At 37.1% G+C, this 20586-nt stretch overlaps 1 protein-coding gene across 11 annotated transcripts in view; it reads right to left on the minus strand.

Annotated features, from left to right (window-relative positions):
* mitf.S (melanocyte inducing transcription factor S homeolog) overlaps nt 1–20586 on the minus strand; it is a 163943-nt gene that overhangs the window by 4712 nt on the left and 138645 nt on the right. Inside the window, exons 1-7 of one of the 11 annotated variants that reach the window (XM_041591127.1) lie at nt 13644–13699; nt 11925–12143; nt 10045–10137; nt 6567–6596; nt 6369–6411; nt 3524–3610; nt 2170–2226 (exon numbers count right to left, since the gene is read on the minus strand). In XM_041591127.1, coding sequence (XP_041447061.1) covers nt 2170–2226; nt 3524–3610; nt 6369–6411; nt 6567–6596; nt 10045–10137; nt 11925–12143; nt 13644–13676 — 562 coding nt within the window. In that variant the 5' untranslated portion in view covers nt 13677–13699. Of the gene's footprint in view, nt 1–2169; nt 2227–3523; nt 3611–6293; nt 6412–6566; nt 6597–10044; nt 10138–11924; nt 12144–13643; nt 13700–20586 lie in introns of those variants that run through there. The other 10 variants (XM_041591125.1, XM_018259305.2, XM_041591128.1 and 7 more) reach the window with 10 other exon arrangements.

Consider the following 20586-nt stretch of genomic DNA (forward strand, 5'->3'; position numbering starts at 1 on the left):
CCCTTTAGCTATAGAACTTGCTGTCTAGCACCATCCAAGCTCTTCTTTTCTACTGCCCTCTGCTGGAGAGCTACATGTACTACGTTATAATCTTATATTAAATTAAAACAATGACGGCAGTACAAATTTTTGCTAAACTATTCTCCATGTTTGGGGGTGTAGTGATACCTTTAGGGGGTTTCTTGACCCCCATTTGAATCAAGCATGAGCACACCTTACTCTGTTTAATGAATAGGTTCAGGTCCATCTCTAAGCTGAAGACACACTAACCTATTTTTCCTCTTTGATCTCTCTCCTCCCTTCTAACCAGTGCCCCTGACTCTGATCCTCTGATATTTTCCCTGGGTGTCCTCTCATGACCTGGAACTTTATATCAGTAACAGAAGGAAAATATGTCCTACATTTCCCACCAGACTCTGCACTTAGTGTTAGCAAATTAACACTTATTCCCACATCACAATTATGGTCTCTTGGAATGACATTTGACTCTGCTCCTCATATCAAAGCCTTCCTCATATCATATTGTATTCTCCAGCCAACTCTGCTGCTGTAATGGCAACCCTTTGGTATATTTCCCACCTCAACTATTGTAACACTCTTCTTAAAATGGACCTGACTGTTCTCTCTACATTCCATTTGACAATGATTATCTTCCATACCCAGCCTTACCAAGCCACGCCTTACTAGACACATTAGAACATCCCTATAACATTTATGAAAGCACCTTTCTCCAGCAAAGGCATTGATATTCTTTACTCTACCATATTCATCTATGATTAACACCCCCCCAACCACCACCAATAGGTATGAACCATAAATTCTCAAACTTCTGAAGTGGTAATGAAATAAATGTCATCACCAGGTTAAGTAAGCATCAACCAATCATCTAGTACTTGTTTGATTGTTATGGGATACTAGACCATATTATTCTTGAAAGCACTGCAGAAAATCAAATATTAATCATTTACTTGGACAAAAGCTTGGGTTCAAATCTATAGCACTTGACCGTACACAGGACTGGTCGACTACTTTGAGGAGTAATATTTGGCCATGGCCCTTCTTATCACATAACAATGTTGCAAACACATGAAAACATAGCTGTATCCACAAGTTCCAAGAATATCTAGGAAAGGGGGTCCCAATATTTTTTACGTGAGCCACATTTAACTATAAAAACAGTTGGGGAGCAACACAAGAATGAAATAATGGGGTGTCATATAAGGGCTGTATCTGGTAATTTGGTAACCCCTATGGGCACTGGCAGCTTACAGGTGGGTCTGATGGACCACATGGAGGCAAATTCACTAAAGGGAGGATTTTTGCCAGAGACTGATTTGCCACAGTTCGCGCTACTTTGCCAGGCGCAAATTCGGTACGCTAATTCACTAAAATGCGAAATTGCGTCTAAGCGGTCGAACGCTGCCCAATTTTCAGTAGCGCTACTTCGGCAATGCGAGAAGTTTCAATAGTGTTTATTTCTGCCTAGTGAAACTTCATTAGTACTTTTACGCTTAGGTCAATTTGAATAGGGCGGGTAAATAAAAGTCGTATGGTTTTAATTAGAGATGTTAATGCAAATGCTTGAAGTGGCCACTTATTACTAAAAATGTCCAAGGATCCATAATAAAGACATAAAAGATCCTCTAATGCCCTAGACATGAGCCCATCCTAAAACAAATGTGCCATGCCCCTCAAATGTCTGAAAAAAATGCTAACACAAAAATCTTTAATAGTTTGGACTTTTGAAGGCAATCCCGCTTTTAAAAAGTAAAGCCGCCACTGTTTTTTTACAACTTTGATGAATTTTTGACATACAGGTTATATGATGTCACGGACATTAGATTGAGGAAGATGTAGCTTTGTTTCTTGCTCTATCTGTCTTTCAAGATGGACTTCCAGGAGTACCTAGGAAAGCAAATAGGTATTCTCCCTAAATCTTTTGCTACCGGCTCTCAGGCTAGCCCCCCAACCAACCAAGTCAGGCAGGGCTCCTTTTGGGAATGACTATTTTAGAAGAGGCTTCTCCTGAGTCTGCTAGTCAAAGGTGACTCAAAGATCAGAGGTTGCCTTTTGTTGCATGGTTGGTTACATGTTACTGTTCTGCAGTCCCTTAAAGGACACGCACATATACGCACAGAGCACATGTATAAAAAAGAAATGGCAACTCACTGAGGTTGTGATTGTCCTTCTTTTGCCGTTCCTTGGCCATTGCTCGTGCCTCCGATTCTGCAAGAAATAAACAAAGGAACACATTTCAAGGACAATCCAAATAATCCATAGATAGTCAGAGAAAGGGTTAGTCTTGTTTTCTGTCAAATATTTCTGCTCCTTGTAAAATATCAGATCACTAACAGGTTCCATTGTGACATCCCTACATAAACAAGTTAAAATAAAACTGTGTCCTGAATATACATATACAATGCTATTTCCATGCACATTTATCTGAGCGTATTAAAGGAAATGTTCAGTGTAAAAATAAAAACTGGGTAAATAGATAGGCTGTGCAAAATAAAATAAAAAAATCTAATATAGTTAGTTATCCAAAAAGGCTGGAGTGACTGGATGTCTAACATAATAGCCAGAACACTACTTCCTGCTTTGCAGCTCTCTTTGTTTCCACTACCAGGCAGTAACCAATCAGTGACTTGAGGGGGGTCACATGGGACATAACTTTTGCTTTTGAATCTGAGCTGAATTCTAAGGATCGATAGCAAACTCACTGAACAGTTATGTCCCATGTGGCCCCCTTCAAGGCTCAGAGTTAGAGAGCTGAAAAGCAGGAAGTTATTATGTTACATATCCAGTCACTCCAGCCTTTATACATTACATTTTTGGCTAACTAACTTTATTAGAAATATTTTTTATTTTGCACAGCCTATCTATTTACCCAGTTTTTATTTTTACACTGAACTGTTCCTTTAAGACGCTGCAACCAATGGTCCCTCTAAATTCTGCACCTGTTCAGATGTATGACAATTGTGACATCAACAAACACACATAATAGATGTGGCGCATATAGAAGCTTCTTTATAAAAGCCATTAATGTAATTATCACTATATTAGATAAAAAAATTACTTTTTAGATTACCAGGCTACTAAGGGTGCCCAGTTTGTATTCTGAGCATTGTTTTACAGACACCAAAGAGGGCAGAGACAGACATTGAGGAGGGAACAAAAGAACATTTTTTTACTTGGAAGGTGCTGCTGCTTATTGTTCCTTTAAACAGACAATTATAGTGTGACAGTACATATCATTCCTTCCCATATCAAAGGGAGCTGCCATATTAGCATTCTTAGCTAAGACATTTTATATATAGAACACAATGGCTGCAGATAAATGGTAGTGAAGTATCAGCTATTGCTATGGAGAATACTTCTGCAGAATGCAGGTCACATTCCCAGGTATAAATGCAAATATGAAAATGAAGAAGGATCTTTGCTGAAAGTAAGACAAGCCCTCAAAGTTCCTGTCCGCGTAAAGGCAAATAAATGAAAGATAGCAGCCCAATGAGTAAGCACTAACTTTTAACTGTTGTCCAATCTACGAGGCCACTGGCAAGCTCTTTAGGGCCCTCTCCATTCAGATCTACTGACCGTAACATAACAGTTCCTACAGCAAAAAGTCATAAAACATATATTTTCTGTTAAACTTAAAAAAAAACAAAAACAAAAAACAGAAAGCAGAAAAATGCTGTAACATATTTGGATGTATTTCTTGTCTTAGTTATAGGTACAGTTCACCCTTCCCTTGGTCCTGACTATTGTCTTTTTAGTCTGTGATCCCCATCAGTGTCGGACTGGCCCGGCGGGACACCGGGAAAAAACCCGGTGGGCCCTGACCCTCGTGGGCCCCCGCCGGGCCAGGCCCCCTCCCCCGATGCTTGTTTTTTGAAAAAAAAAAGGATCTTCGTGGATGCGCAGTGTGCGCATGCGTGCAGACGCAGCGCCGTGCAGACGGAGCGCGGTGCGCACACAGAGGGGGCCATCGTGTGCGCATGCACACTGAAGGGCGCCGCACGGCGCGTTGCAGCAGGGGGACGGGGGCTTGTAGGGGGGCCCCGGACTGGAGTCCCGGTGGACCCCGTGCCCCCCAGTCCGACCCTGATCCCCATTGTTCCACTGTCATGTCATGTGACAATAATAAGGATACAAGTACACAAGGAGAGCTGATACAAAAAAATTCAAATACTATAATTTATATAATTGTTTACATGCACATGGGCTGTCTTAGTGGTGATGAGACCTGGGGAACACTATTAATATCTACCTCTACTATACCTGCTATCCCACAGTCACACTCCCTTCTCAGAGACTATTATCCCACTGTTACTATAGGTAACATCTCTCCCTCCTATACCTGCTATCCCACAGTCACACTCCCTTCCCAGAGACTATTATCCACTGTTACTATAGACACCATCTCTCCCTACTATACCTGCTATCCTACAGTCACACTCCCTTCCCAGAGACTATTATCCACTGTTACTATAGGCACCATCTCTCCCTACTATACCTGCTATCCCACAGTCACACTCCCTTCCCAGAGACTATTATCCCACTGTTACTATAGGCACCATCTCTCCCTACTATACCTGCTATCCCACAGTCACACTCCCTTCCCAGAGACTATTATCCCACTGTTACTATAGGCACCATCTCTCCCTACTATACCTGCTATCCCACAGTCACACTCCCTTCCCAGAGACTATTATCCACTGTTACTATAGGCACCATCTCTCCCTACTATACCTGCTATCCCACAGTCACACTCCCTTCCCAGAGACTATTATCCACTGTTACTATAGACACCATCTCTCCCTACTATACCTGCTATCCCACAGTCACACTCCCTTCCCAGAGACTATTATCTCACTGTTACTATAGACACCATCTCTCCCTACTATACCTGCTATCCCACAGTCACACTCCCTTCTCAGAGACTATTATCCCACTGTTACTATAGGTAACATCTCTCCCTACTATACCTGCTATCCCACAGTCACACTCCCTTCCCAGAGACTATTATCCCACTGTTACTATAGGCACCATCTCTCCCTACTATACCTGCTATCCCACAGTCACACTCCCTTCCCAGAGACTATTATCCACTGTTACTATAGGCACCATCTCTCCCTACTATACCTGCTATCCCACAGTCACACTCCCTTCCCAGAGACTATTATCCACTGTTACTATAGACACCATCTCTCCCTACTATACCTGCTATCCCACAGTCACACTCCCTTCCCAGAGACTATTATCCACTGTTACTACAGACACCATCTCTCCCTACTATACCTGCTATCCCACAGTCACACTCCCTTCTCAGAGACTATTATCCCACTGTTACTATAGGTAACATCTCTCCCTACTATACCTGCTATCCCACAGTCACACTCCCTTCCCAGAGACTATTATCCCACTGTTACTATAGACACCATCTCTCCCTACTATACCTGCTATCCCACAGTCACACTCCCTTCCCAGAGACTATTATCCACTGTTACTACAGACACCATCTCTCCCTACTATACCTGCTATCCCACAGTCACAATCCCTTCTCAGAGACTATTATCCCACTGTTACTATAGGTAACATCTCTCCCTACTATACCTGCTATCCCACAGTCACACTCCCTTCCCAGAGACTATTATCCCAGTTACTATAGGCACCATCTCTCCCTACTATACCTGCTATCCCACAGTCACACTCCCTTCCCAGAGACTATTATCCCACTGTTACTATAGGCACCATCTCTCCCTACTATACCTGCTATCCCACAGTCACACTCCCTTCCCAGAGACTATTATCCACTGTTACTATAGGCACCATCTCTCCCTACTATACCTGCTATCCCACAGTCACACTCCCTTCCCAGAGACTATTATCCACTGTTACTATAGGCACCATCTCTCCTTACTATACCTGCTATCCCACAGTCACACTCCCTTCCCAGAGACTATTATCCCACTGTTACTATAGACACCATCTCTCCCTACTATACCTGCTATCCCACAGTCACACTCCCTTCCCAGAGACTATTATCCCACTGTTACTATAGACACCATCTCTCCCTACTATACCTGCTATCCCACAGCCACAATTCATTCCCATTTTAAATTATTCATAATGTATGAAATTGTTTTTGTTGCATGTAATTCTAATAACTATTATTATATACCTTTAGACTTCAGTTGCAAGACAATAGTTTGCAAAAAAGCTACAACATATTACTGGTGCTTCTCATGTGTAGAAATTATCTCTCAACCTCTCTAATATTTAATATTATTTACCTGTGAACTCCCTTTTGATATTGGGCAGATTAGCAGGGCAAGAATTACTGATGTTTAACCCCGGAGGAGGCATACCTTGATTTCCATAAATGTCAATCAAATTACCAGAGACAGGCAGCTACGAAAAAAAAAAAAAGAATATTAATCTACATGTTACATTTTCATTGCAGACATATCACAATAAAGCAAAATCGATTTTAGTGTTAATGTGGTGTTAGAAAAACATTTTAATTTAGCTCTGTATAGTTAATATAATAATGAGTGAAAACTCACTTCTGCATGGAATGATCCAGTTTGATTAATCTGAAAAAAATAAATCCTGAATCTGTACTACTATAATGAAACAAAAATGCACACATATGGAAAGGTTTAATGGCAAAATTACTAGTAAAAGCACAACACTGCCGTTAATTATTCATTTTGTTATAAGAATAATAGATAATGTATTAAAAATAACATTTTCTGAATCTGGAAATTATTTTGAATAAATTGGAATATTTTTGATATTAAAGTATTTAAGGATTTTCATAGACATTCTTGTTTTTCCTCAGTTCATCATTTTCTTGCATTTTTATGCTGTTAGTTTCTTTTTAGTTAAAATTTTATCTTGAGGTCTTGTTCTTATTTCTGTTGTCAATTATCTTGAGCATAGCGAAGCCCAACAAAATCCTTCTCCAAATAAAAGACTTTTCAGTGGCTCCTATTGGTTGGCTTTACTTACCAAACTGATAAAATTCTTCCAAGAAAATAAATCATAAAAACTAGACCAGGGATCCTCAACCTTTTTAACATTCAATAGTAAAAAGTGTTGGGGAGCAACACAACCATGAAAAGGTTTGTGCGGATTCCAAATAAGACTGTGATTGGCTATTTGGTAGCTCCTATGTGGACTGGCAGTCTACAGGAGACTCTGTTTGGCAGTACACCTGGTTTTTATACAACCAAAACTTGCCTTCAAGCCTGAATTAAAAAATAAACACTTGGTTTGGCCACTGGGAGCAACATCCAAGGGGTTGGTGAGTTACATGTTGCTCATGAGCCACTGGTTGGGGATCACTGGTCTAGACTGTCCATGCTATTGGTTTAGTGTAGATATTACACATCCACCATGAGTGAACATTTTTGTTGAGTACAACCCAGATTTACAATGAACCAACGTGTGGATGTCTCAGATATTTTGATATTAGAAAGTGATTCCTTACAGCAGGGAGAAGCTTATTACTGACTGACCCCCTACTAAAAAATAATGATCTTAGAATATAAAACTGTATTTAAAATTTTTATTTTAATTCTGATGTAACAATACAATCTGTAAACATGTAGATATGTATGATGTTCAGGCTACAATAAGATTGTCATAATATTTACATGACAGCACTAGTGATGGGCGAAAAATTTCACCATTGTTGAATCCGCTGCGAATCTGGGAGTTTCGCCACAGGCAAATGTGTTCACAAAACCGCGACCAAAATTTGCCATTCACTCAAAAAAAAATTGACACGCGACAAAATCGAAGCGTGTGACTAAATATGTTCATATCCTCAGTTTCTCCCAGAGCAGATACCAACTGTTAATTCATAACAATAAAAGAAAAAGAATGTGCAAGTAACATTCATTACAGTACTAGTTATCAAAAAACATATATTTAAATCAGCTGAATGCTTTTAATGTGCAGTTTCCCTAGACGAAACCTGGAGGCTTTACTGCACATTCTGGCCATGGCGAGTCTATCATTTAAATTTTAATACTACATGGCATTTGTTGCTCTCTTTTGGGGCTTTGGCCCTTTTTATACCCTGTTACAAATTTAATTTCTAAGAGGTGTTAATTTAAAATTCTTCAAGCTAAGATCAATTTATTTAAAAGTTTAATTAAAATTAAAAAGTTGAATGACTCTATAAAAGTATGGGACCTGTTATCAAGAATGCCCAGGACCTGGGGTCCATAAAATAAATCCAAATAGTTTGGTTTTTCTTCCAATCAGGATTAATTATATCTTAGTTGGGATCAAGTACAAGGAACTGTTTAATTAGTACAGAGAAAAAAGTAATCAATTTGAATTATTTGGATAAAATGGGATAATGGGTTTCCTGGTTAATGGATCCCGTACCTGTATATTCATTGGTTGGCATATTTATTCATTGTTTGTTGCCCCCAATCTAACAGGGAACAAAACTGGGCAACTTGAGGTCTTAAGCTGTATTCATTAGGGATGCACCGAATCCAAGATTCAGTTACGGATTTGGCCAGGATTTGGCCTTTTTCAGCAGGATTCGGATTCGGCCGAATCCTTGTGCCTGGCCGAACCGAATCCGAATCCTAATTTGCATATTTAAATTAGAGGCGGGTAGGGAAATCATGTGACTTTTTGACCACAAAAGAAGAATTCCACTTTTTCTTTTCCTGCCCCTAATTTGCATATGCAAATTAGGATTCAGATTCAGTTCGGTATTTGGCCAAATCTTTCACAGAGGATTCGGAAGATTCGTCTGAATCCCAAATAGTATATATATATATATATAGATATATATATATATATATATATATATATATATATATATATTTATATTTGGGGTAGCTGCAGGCACATTTTAACTAGATATTTCAGTAACAAGCAGAACAAAACTACTTAGGTTATTCTGAGGCATCACTAAAGCTTTACTAAATTGCTACATTTAGTAAAGACTATTTTTAGGCGCTGCATCTTTTAATCAACATTTGTGTTCATAAACACAGTATCCCCCTTCTAAGAGCCTCACAATGCATCAGTCTTTTAGCAGCTCAGCCTTAAACAATTATATTCTGCCCACCATGACTTTTGCTTCTTTAGGTCAAGGTTGTTGAACTTCTTGGACATTAGTCCTATCTGTGTTGGCAAAATATTTATAGAACACTGGAAACCATCATCTTAACCCTTTAACTTGCCGTGACTCATGTTCCAAAAAGAGCTACAGCAAGTTAAAGGGTTAAAATAAAGGATTATAGTGTTCTAAAAAAAAAAAAAGACTTAGGGGCCCATTTACTAGTTAGAGTGAAGGAATAGAAGAAAAAAAACTTTGAATTTCTAATGTTTTTTTTTGGCTACTTCGACCATCGAATTGGCTACTTTGACCTTCGACTACGACTTTGAATCGAACGATTCGAACTACAAATTGCTTGACTATTCAACCATTCGATATTCGTAGTATTGTCTCTTTAAGAAAAACTTCAACCCCCTAGTTCGCCACCTAAAAGCTACCAAAGTCAATGTTTGCCTATGGGGAAGGTCCCCATAGGCTTAGCAATCTTTTTTTGGTCAAACAAAAATCGTTCGATCGATGGATTAAAATCCTTCGAATTGAACGATTCGAAGGATTTAATCGTTCGATCGAACGAATAAGGCTAAATCCTTCGACTTCGATATTCGAAGTCGAAGGATTTAACTTCGACAGTCGAATATCGAGGGTTAATTAACCCTTGATATTCGACCATAAGTAAATTTGCCCCTTAGACTAAGAACTAAGAACCATTATCAAAGAAAAGCCTGGGAAATTCAGTTCTAAGCCGGCACTTTGGATTTTCTGTACCCTGGCATGTAAGAGGTTAAACCATACACAATGAATGTCACAGTTCAGTTTTCACTAGTTTTATTTTCAGCAAACTATTCAGAAATTTGTCACCCACCCTCACAGATTGTCCAATTAAATTGTCTCTTTGTGCCACACAAAGCACTAACACGCATCACCATGTCTCCATGAAATATCTGCCTTACCGTGTTTGCCATTTGCATAGAAGGATCCATTAAGAGAATGTCTTCATTATAACTGGACTCCAAGCTTATTATATCATCAATCACATCATCCATCTGTAAAGCAAAGTAGATGTCAAGATCTCTGTGCCAAGCCCATCGTTCTGGACATTAAAATCAAAACCAAATCTAGTATCTCCTTGAACAATACAGAAGAGAACTGAATATTATTTTTCAAAAATCAGTCAAAAAATATCCTGCCGGCTTAAATCTAATACATGAAGGCCTTGCACAAATTCACATACTGATAAACGTGTTGAAAATATGAAATATGCAATTAAAAAAGAAACAATCCATTACAAAAACATTCTATTCCTTATAATTCTGTTTTTACTTGGAAAAATATTCATACCCGACTCTGCTCTTAAAAGCAAACATATTTAATATGTATGTTTCATTTTTCCCTTTATTTTATAGAACATATTTTCCATGCATGCAGAAAATACTATTTAATTAAAACTGCAAACAGTTCAATCAAAAGCAAACGTTCCATTGCCAGTTAGTTAGTGATTAGCTTTTTGAAGTTTTTTACTTTAACATGAAATGGGGTTAAGAAAATATAAAAATGTTCTATTTTCATTGTTATCTAACCACAGCCCAAGAAATCAAATTTTGCCTAATTTGTGACAAACTATTATTATTTAAAAAAAATGAAAATATTTTTTATTTTTTTTAGTTTGGGGAAATATGTAAAAAGAAATGAAAATTAACAGAAAATCTTAATTTTTAATCCTAAATTAGATATTCGTAACTCGAAGCAGAAAAAGAATGACCCATAGAATTGCACCCCTCCACTGTATCAGTCAAAGATTCCAACCATATGAACGTGATTAAAATTTAACCATTAATTATAAATAGTAAAATAGTATGCCCAGAAGTTAACAACATGAAATGGGGTTAAAAAGAATGTACAAATGTTCTACTTTTGATGGTTAATTAACCGCAGCCCAAGAAATCAAATGTTGCCTAATTTGTGGCAAACTTTATTATTTTTTTAAAAAATGAAAAGATTTTTTTTATAGTTGGGGAAATATAATTAAAAAAAAATGAAAATTAACAGAAAATTCGAATTTTTAATTCTTAATGAGATATTCCTTTATTAAGGTAAAACCTTTCAAAATATGGAGGAATAAAACATGTAAAATATTAGAATTAGAATGGGAAAAATGATAAAATGTAAAAATGTTCTATTTTTCATTGTTATTTAACCGCAGCCCAAGAAATCAAATGTTGCCTAATTTGTGGCAAACTTTATTATTATTTAAAAAAAAAATGAAAAGATTATTTTTTTTAATAGTTTGGGCAAATATAATTTAAAAAATTTAAATTAACAGAAAATTCTAGTTTTTAATTCTAAATGAGATATTCCATGATTCCTTTATTAAGGTAAAACCTTTCAAAATATGGAGGAATAAAACATGTAAAATATTAGAATTAGAATGGGAAAAATGATAAAATGTAAACATTTTCTATTTTTCATTAGTTTTTAACCAAATAGAAATTAGAAATCAAATGTTGCCTAATTTGTGGCAAACTTTATTATTATTTGAAAAAATTAAAATTCTATTTTTTTTAATAGTTTGGGAAAATATAAAAAAATATTTAAAATAAACAGAAAATTCGAATTTTTAATTCTAAATGAGATATTCCACGATTAAGGTAAAACCTTTTAAAATATGGAGGAATAAAACATGTAAAGTATTAGAATTAGAATGGGAAAAATGATAAAATGAAAATATATTTTCATCAAGGAAGCAGGGTGACCATTCTATTTTAAGAAGCAAGGTGATTGGAAGAAGCAGGGTGGCCTTAGTAGTGGTTGCAGCATAGATATATACAGTTACCTCTTTTTCACAGGTTGAACCAATTGTTAACAAAGCCATTGGACTGTTTGGCGCGCTGCTTCCCGGTCCAGGGGGCATGATGTGATCACCAGGCTGGTTTGGACAGGGTAAGCTTAACGCCTGGCCGGAGTGTTTGGCCGTAGTCAGGTATTGCTTTACCTGCTGTTTCTGAGCTTGTTGGATGTGGTACTTGGTAGGATTTTCAAGGTGGGTCTGCACCTGGCAAAGACAAAAAGAGAAGACATGAATGTGTAATGAAATTAAAAAAAGAAACTCCATGAAACAATTATTTCTTTTTTTCCCTTTCCAATGTAGCAATATAAAATCTATACAATATTCTCCAAAAATCATTCCACTTACATTTCGCTTATTTATCAAAGATATTATTCCCTTTTCCTTTTAAAGAATATACCCCTGAAAATAATATTATTATAAATGAGTAAATTAAGATAGGGTGTATGACGGGTGTGACTTTAATTCTTATAATCATCTGAAAGACGATTAAATCAGCAGTTTCCTGTTCTCAAGTTATGTAACCGAGAACTTCATTTTACAGCTTTCACATTTCAGTTATATTTAGCCATAAATGTTATATTTAGGGGGAAAAAAGAAACATTGAGGTTATCTAATTATAGAAAAGGACCAGCTGAAATTAAATTGTTTCTGCATTTATGTAAAAATATAATTAGAAATTGACCAACATTACATAATAAAAAACATTTTATCTTTCAACTTTCCGGCTTGCCAGCTTTCTTGCTGATTTCGTACCCTTTGACAGCAGCAGTCAATCAATTGCTCAAGTCTCACGGTTGTAGAAGTTAGTGTAAAGAATTTCCAAAAGAAACTTATTATGGTAATGGTAATGATGTACAGGTATTAGATCATTTATACAGAATCCCGTTATCCAGAAAACTCTGAATTATATGATGACCATTTCCCATAGACTCCATCTTAATCAAATAACTTAAAGTATGATTAAATTATGATAAATTATAAAAATTATTTCCTTTTTCTCTGTAACAATAAGACAGAACTTTGTACTCGAACCCAACTAAGAAATAATTAATCTTTATTGGAAGCAGAACAATCCTGTTGGTTTTATTTAATGTTTAAAAAAAATTAATAGACAAAGTGTGGAGATACCATTATTATCCAGAAAACCCAGATCCCGAGCATTCTAGATAGAAGTTTCCATACCTATATATAGATATATAGCCAAGGCTTTTAATTCCAGAACAACTCTAGAAACAGAGAATACAGATTCAAATTCTATAACTAAAGTGGCATCACTGTAACTATATTAAAATATATTGTTTTTTTTTATTTTTTAAATTTACAATTTTAATTCAATCAAAATTAAAAAATTAAAACAATACATAAACAGAACAGAATTTTAAGAACTATGAAAATACAATTGCATTAAAAATTCAAAGTTTACGGTTAAGAGACAAGATATACAAAAATAGATATTTAAAAAAATATTACAGAATATTTAAATTATTATTTATATATATATATTTTCTCATTGACTACATAATATATATCACCAACAAGACATTAACATATCTTACTCAATTCATAAGTCTTAAAAATGCAGTACATTTTTCCTAATCGTTGATACCTGAATAAAGACACGGTTAATTGTATGACATTTGCACAAAAGGACACACGATAGATTGCAGAAAAGTAGAAATTAGAGAATTAAAATATAATTCCTACCTGGTAATGGTTATAGTCAAGCATTTCCAGCATTGTCAATATTAGTCCAAGTGTTTTTCACTCTAAATCCCTTAATCTCCTGCTCTGACACTGTTTAATGGAACAACCACAAGCAAGTTTACGAAACAGTAGGCAAAAGGCTTCAGCACAGTAGTCCAGGCTCCTAATAAGCCAAGCTAATTAGTTATGCATGAAGCAAATTGTTCATACAAGAGACTTGTTAGATACACTGCAAGTGTAGCCTTTTATTTTGATACTATTTTTTTCATGCCTTTGACGTCATGCTTTTGCATAAACATAAAAGGGCCTCTTTTAGTGCTGGGTTATCAAAGTCAAACTGACAAATAGCTTTGGGCATCAAGACTATTCATCTTTTGTTCCAGTCCCTCTGGTGGACAATGGGATGTCTTTTGCTCCATAAGGTTAAAAGTTGTTTTCTTTTTTTTAAAAAAAAATTGATATTGCATTAAAAGAGCTATCCAAGAGTTTCCTCTACACATGTACAAATTCTTCTGCTGCCAATCCTGGAAGTTTAGGAGGCGACACATTATATTAAGCTGGCTACCCACAGGCAGAGCAAGTTGGCCAATCATAAATCAAACTGTTCAACATCTGCCTGAGTGTTTAAGTCAAAAATTATCCATTTTTTTTCCAGAATCTGCTTGCAGTTGTTCAAATTCTAATCAGATATGTTGGCCAACTTTTGGAATGCTCTTCTGATAGGTCCATTCAATGCGTAACTTTAATTTTAAATGGACTTGTACTGGACATTTCTGTAACCAGATTGGCGTGATCTGTCTGTTTGTTCAGTGGGTTGACTGGTCATTTTGCATCTCTGAAATATTTTTTCTCCCCTTAAAGGGATCCTGTCATCGGAAAATATGTTTTTTTCAAAACGCAGTTAATAGTGCTACTCCAGCAGAATTCTGCACTGAAATCCATTTCTCAAAAGAGCAAACAGATTTTTTTATATTCAATTTTGAAATCTGACATGGGGCTAGACATTTTGTCATTTTGTCAGGCTGAATGGTCGGCCCTAGTGATGGGCGAATTTATTCGGCAGGCGAGAACTCGGCGAATTTGCGTGATTCGCAGCTGGCGAATAAATTTGCAAAACAGATGCGAAAATTCGCTGGCGTCAAAAAAAATGGACGCTGGCACATGGCACATTTTCACCAAAAAACGGACGCCGGCATTAAAAAAACGGACGCCAATGCCGTTTCGCAAATTTTTGCTGTTTTGCGAATTTCGCAGGAAATTCACAAATTTTTCGGCGAAGTGAAACTGCGCAAATTCGCCCATCACTAGTCGGCCCCCACACATTTTCAATTCACCAAATCTGGCCTCCATTGCAAAAAGTTTGGACATCCCTGACTTAGGGGGTTATTTATCCAAGTCCAAATTTATCTCAATATTTTCTGCTAAAAATCCGATCAAAGTGTTTTTTCCACTTATTTATTATTACATTTTCCTGAAAATCAGCTTTTCGGGAAAAATCCAATTTTCACGATTTTTTCATATGATTTTCACAATTTTTTCAGAATTTTCACCTGAAAACTCAGAAAACTGCAGGGTATTGCACGAAACCCAGCGCACAAAAAAAACATTGGGGACTTCTCCCATTGACTTATATGCAACCTCGACAGGTCTGAGATGCCGGATTTTCAGATTCGGACTGTTCCATCCTCAGGGTTTAATAAATTCTGAAAAAGGTGTGATTTTATAAAAAAAACACGAATGTTTTCGTGAAATGTAGAAATAAAATCAGTCAACTGTGGTGGAAAGTTTTTCACGCAGTTGGAAATTTTTCACAAATTTTTTACAAATAAAATGTAAGAATTTCTTCAAGAGTTCTCATATGTTTGCACCTAGATGCACATCTTCTTGATTGTAACTATACATTCCCTAACTTCTTGATAGAGAAAGCCCAACATAGGTAGGTTGCAGTGGTACATGTCATGACTGATATCTTTGTTCCAACCAACCCATCTACTAAATCACAGACTTTAAAATTTGCACAAGAATCAACCCGCCAATGTGACACTTGCTAATAGTTATGTGCGAATTGTCCTTTACTAAAGCTTCATAGCTACAGTGGTGTGAAAATATTTTACAGAAGCATTCACAAATATCACACCTTCCAGGGCATAATCTAACATGTACGCCTGGTAATTGACTAAAAAAAATGTATCTTCTGTTGCATCAACAACAGGTATGTACACTTGTATGTTCATACCCAAATAAATTATATTATAGACTAGCCAAAGAATTCAGTGACTAGTACTCACCATATATGCAACAAATAAGGTTGAACCCTTTTGTAAGGGCAACCCTTTGGTATAAAACACCCTTTTCCTAGTGCAGTCCCATAAAGGGTAAAACTGGCTTGGATATTTTAACATCCCAGGTGCATGACTTTACATTTATTAACATTCAATCTCACCTGACACTCAGGGGCACATTTACTATTGGTGAATATCGAGCGTTAATTAACCCCCGATATTCGACCTTCGAAGTAAAATCCTTCGACTTCGAATATCGAAAGCTTATAGAAAGCTTATGGGGACCTTCCCCATAGGCTAACATTGGTGCTCGGTAGGTTTTAGGTGGTGAAGTAGGTGGTCAAAGTTGTTTTTTAAAGAGACAGTACTTCGACTATCCAATGGTCGAATAGTCGAACGATTTTTAGTTCGAATCATTCGTTTCGAAGTCCAAGTCGAAGGTCGAAGTAGCCAATTCGATGGTCGAAGTAGCCAAAACAAAAAAACTTAGAAATTCAAAGTTATTTCCTTCTAATCCTTCACTCATGCTAACTAAATGTGCCCCTTAGCGGCCCAAATTGCCAGTTTGTCAAGATCCTATTGCCACATCCTGGATGGAATTAATTGGGCTGGATAGTTTTGTTTAGTTTGGGTGCAAACTTCACAAAAACACAAGAAAACCAAAAATGCATCCCAGTTTGAGGGTATGGAAGGAGGTTACATAAGCCTGATACACAATGTCCTTAACAGCAAATCACCTCAGATATATGTATATTCTATCATATTCCCAATCCTATCAATTAAAATAGAACAAATTAATTGGAAGATGGTTGATCAACGTTTTTCCCCCCAAAACAAAGAAGCAATTTTATTCCTAATCAGTCACTGTAAAACAAGATCTGTTTTACTTGCCTAGTGGGAAAGTATGACAAATGTTGTGCAATGAACTAGTAGTGTTCCTTGTTAGTTCACTCTGTGAGATATTATGGGGCAGATTTACTAAGGGTTGAATTTCGAAGTTAAAAAACTTCAAAATTCGACCCTCAAATTGAAATCCTTCGACTTCGAATATCGAAGTCGAAGGATTTATAGCGTATTCGATTGATCAAACGATCGAATAGAAATTGTTTGAACGAACAATTAAATAGTTCGAATCGAACGATTCGAACTATTTTTAGCGATCGATCAAAGGATTTCTATTCAATCAAAAAAACCTTAGAAAAGTGCTGTTCGAATATCTGGATATTCGAAACGATTTTTACTTCGAAACGAAGTCGAAGTAAATTCGAAGTCGTAGTATCCTATTCGATTGTCGAAGTATTCAAAACATGACTTTGAAATTCTCACAGGGTACAGAGAAGGGCAACTAAGCTGGTAAAAGGTATGGACAAAAGATTGGCCAAGTTGGAGTTGATAACTATGTATAAAAATATAAAGGGATCATATAATAATCTCTCTGATGCTTTATTTACCAGTAGGTCCTTCCAGCAGATAGAAGGACACCCATTTTGCTTAGAAGAAATTAGGTTCCATTTTTTATTCTGAAAGGGTTTTTTTTTCTAAAGTGAGAGATGTGAAGAATCTGTTGTACAGGCTGATACATTAGATTATAGTTAAAAACTACATTAGCTGTTAGTAAAAAGCTGATCCAGGGACTTGATCTTGGAATCAGGAAGAAAAATAAAAGAATTTGTCTCAAAGTGACACATTGTTTGGTTATTTTTGTTTCTGGGGGAAAGCCTTAGTATTGTACGGCTCCCTAAATTCTTTAGTGTGGTGATTTCTTGGTGACCCACTGTGTCTTGTAAATGTTATCTGCAAAGACTGCTATTGGTAGTAATATTTCACTTTCCTATTTTAATCTATTTGTCATAAAAGGAATTTTTTTTCCCTCTGAAGAAAATTGGAAAGTGTGGGTTTTTTTGCCTTCCCCTGGATTAAATAGCAGTTGTCCAGGTTTCACTTAGACATGTGTCTTTTATCAACGTTACAATGTTACTATGGAAATGGGTTCACTAAAATGATAGAATATTGTTCTTTTGCTCAGCGTGGCACAAAAGGGTTTAGTGGAAAACTGAATTAGAATGTTGATTTCAATTCTACTTTACGTCCCAAACCTGATATGTGAAGCAATCTGCCGATGTGCTAATGGGCTGTCACTTTTTATTTATTCATTGTTATGAAGTGGGACGTGTACAAGAGAGTTGAATCCCTGATTGTTTCCTTCACAGCCCGACAATTAAAATAAACTGTGAGTTTAGTAAAGAGATATATGGAGCGTGTAGCACGAGTTAATATGTCAGCTTGACTTTGATGCAAATAAGGACCAAATATAAATATAATCTTTCCTTTTCATGATTTTTCCAAGCTTATGCTTTAATGTGAATATGTTAGTACAGGTATGGGACCTGTTATCAAGAATGTTCTGGACCTGGGAATTTCCAGATAAGGGGTCTATCCGTAATTTGAATCTCCATACCTTAAGGGGGTTATTTATCAAAATCCAAAAAGTTCTCAATATTTTCTGAAACTACTCCGGCCAAATCTGCACAGGCTTTTCCTCCTATTTATCAATACATTTTTCCAAAGATTTCTTGTGCAGAAAAAAACTCGATAAAATCGTGAAAAAATCCGAATCATACAATTTTTTTGGATTTAACGCCCGAAACCACAAAATATTTGGATTATTGACTGTAACCCAGCTCAGGATATCAACAGGACAGCCAGGGGCGGATTACTGCCTAGCCTAGCCCATTGGTGGTAGGGGCCCATGGGTTTTTTACAAAAATTTTTTATTTTTTTTTAATTAAAAATCCACCGGGTCCAGGTGCGGGTCCAGGTCGGCCCCAGGGCCCCCCCGGCTTGCTGCCTGCCTGGGACTGGGAGAAGTAGAAGGTATGAGGCGTCTGTGCGCAGCGTGATGATGCGCCTCTCTGCGTTAATCTGACTGGGTGTTTGGAACGCGCTCACCAGTGACGTCACTGGTGTGCGCCGAAGGTTTAAAAGAGTTGAGCGTAGCACACTTTTGCACACACGCGATCAGAGACTCAGGCAGAGCAGACACGTAGTCTGACTCTATCTGCCTTCTTTTTTTTTCTTCTTCTTCTTCATTGTCTCTTAGTCAGTTAGACTTAGTCCCAGCAGGCAGCTAGCTAGAGCAAGGCATGGGGTGGGCTGGGGGCCCAATGGGCCACGGAGCCAGGCCAGCCAGCGTAGTAGTGGACGCTGGACAGAAAGTAACAGACTAGCAGTAGCAACCGGTCCTGCAGGACTCAGTGGCACTGTGCCAGTGGGCAGAGTTGAATTTTTTGTGGGGTTTTTTTAATTAAAAATTTCAGGTGAGCCTGGGGTTGGGTCGGCCAGCAGCAGAGAGGGTGCAGGGAGCACCCGGCTGGGCCCAGTAACATTTCTGCAGACACAGTAAAATAATTTTTGTAGCCTGCAGACAGTGAAATAATTTTTGCAGACAGTGAAATAATTTCTGCAGACAATAAAATAATTTTTGTAGCCTGTAGACAGTGAAATAATTTCTGCAGACAGTGAAATAATTTCTACAGACAGTAAATAATTTTTGTAGCCTGCAGACAGTGAAATAATTTTCGCAGACCGTGAAATAATTTCTGCAGACAATAAAATAATTTTTGTAGCCTGTAGACAGTGAAATAATTTCTGCAGACAGTGAAATAATTTCTGCAGACAGTAAAATAATTTTTGTAGCCTGTAAACAGTGAAATAATTTCTGCAGACAGTGAAATAATTTCTGCAGACAGTAAAATAATTTTTGTAGCCTGCAGACAGTGAAATCATTTTTGCAGACAGTGAAATAATTTCTGCAGACAGTAAAATAATTTTTGTAGCCTGTAGTCAGTGAAATAATTTCTGCAGACAGTGAAATAATTTTTGCAGACAGTAAAATACTTTTTGTAGCCTGCAGACAGTGAAATAATTTACACGGCGATCGGCTTTTTTTTTAAAAAAGCGTGGCGCGTAACGCGCCGAAAGAAGACCCTACCCTAGAAGGGGGCCCTGTGGAAAGTGTAGCCTAGGGGCCTCACATGCCCTTAATCCGCCACTGAGGACAGCTGCCATTGACTTCTACATGAATTTGGCAGGAGTTGGAATATTTTTTATTTGGACTTTTAACATGATAGGAGTACAATAAATCTAACAAAAGTCTAGTTTTTTTCTACAAATTTTTTTTCCCCCTTAAAAGTCCAACCACAAAAAAATTGGATTTTAATAAATAAACCCCTAAGTCTACTAAGTCTGCCTTCAGTAAGGTTTAATTATATCTTAGTTGGGATCAAGTTCAAGGTACTGGTTTATTACAGAGAATAAGGAAATGATTTTTAAAAATGTGGATTATTTGATATTAATGGAGTCTACAGGAGATAGTCTTCCCATAATTCAGAGCTTTCTGGATAATGGGTCTCCGGATCACAGATCCCATACCTGTATAAATCAATACACGCTGGGAAATGTGGGTTGTAGATCTAGGATGCCCAAAGAAGTATGCTACGCCATAACACAACACAATGCAACATGTTACAGAGGGACACTGTTTATTCAATACAACACAAGGGTGTACCATGCCAGTCAAGCCATAAAGGGGAGCAATCGGACAACAGCATTTCTGCTCATTTCACTAACTTTAAATGCACTGGCCTTCATTTCAAGTCATT

Source organism: Xenopus laevis, chromosome 4S (assembly GCF_017654675.1).
Source record: "Xenopus laevis strain J_2021 chromosome 4S, Xenopus_laevis_v10.1, whole genome shotgun sequence".
Taxonomy (NCBI): Eukaryota; Metazoa; Chordata; class Amphibia; order Anura; family Pipidae; genus Xenopus; species Xenopus laevis.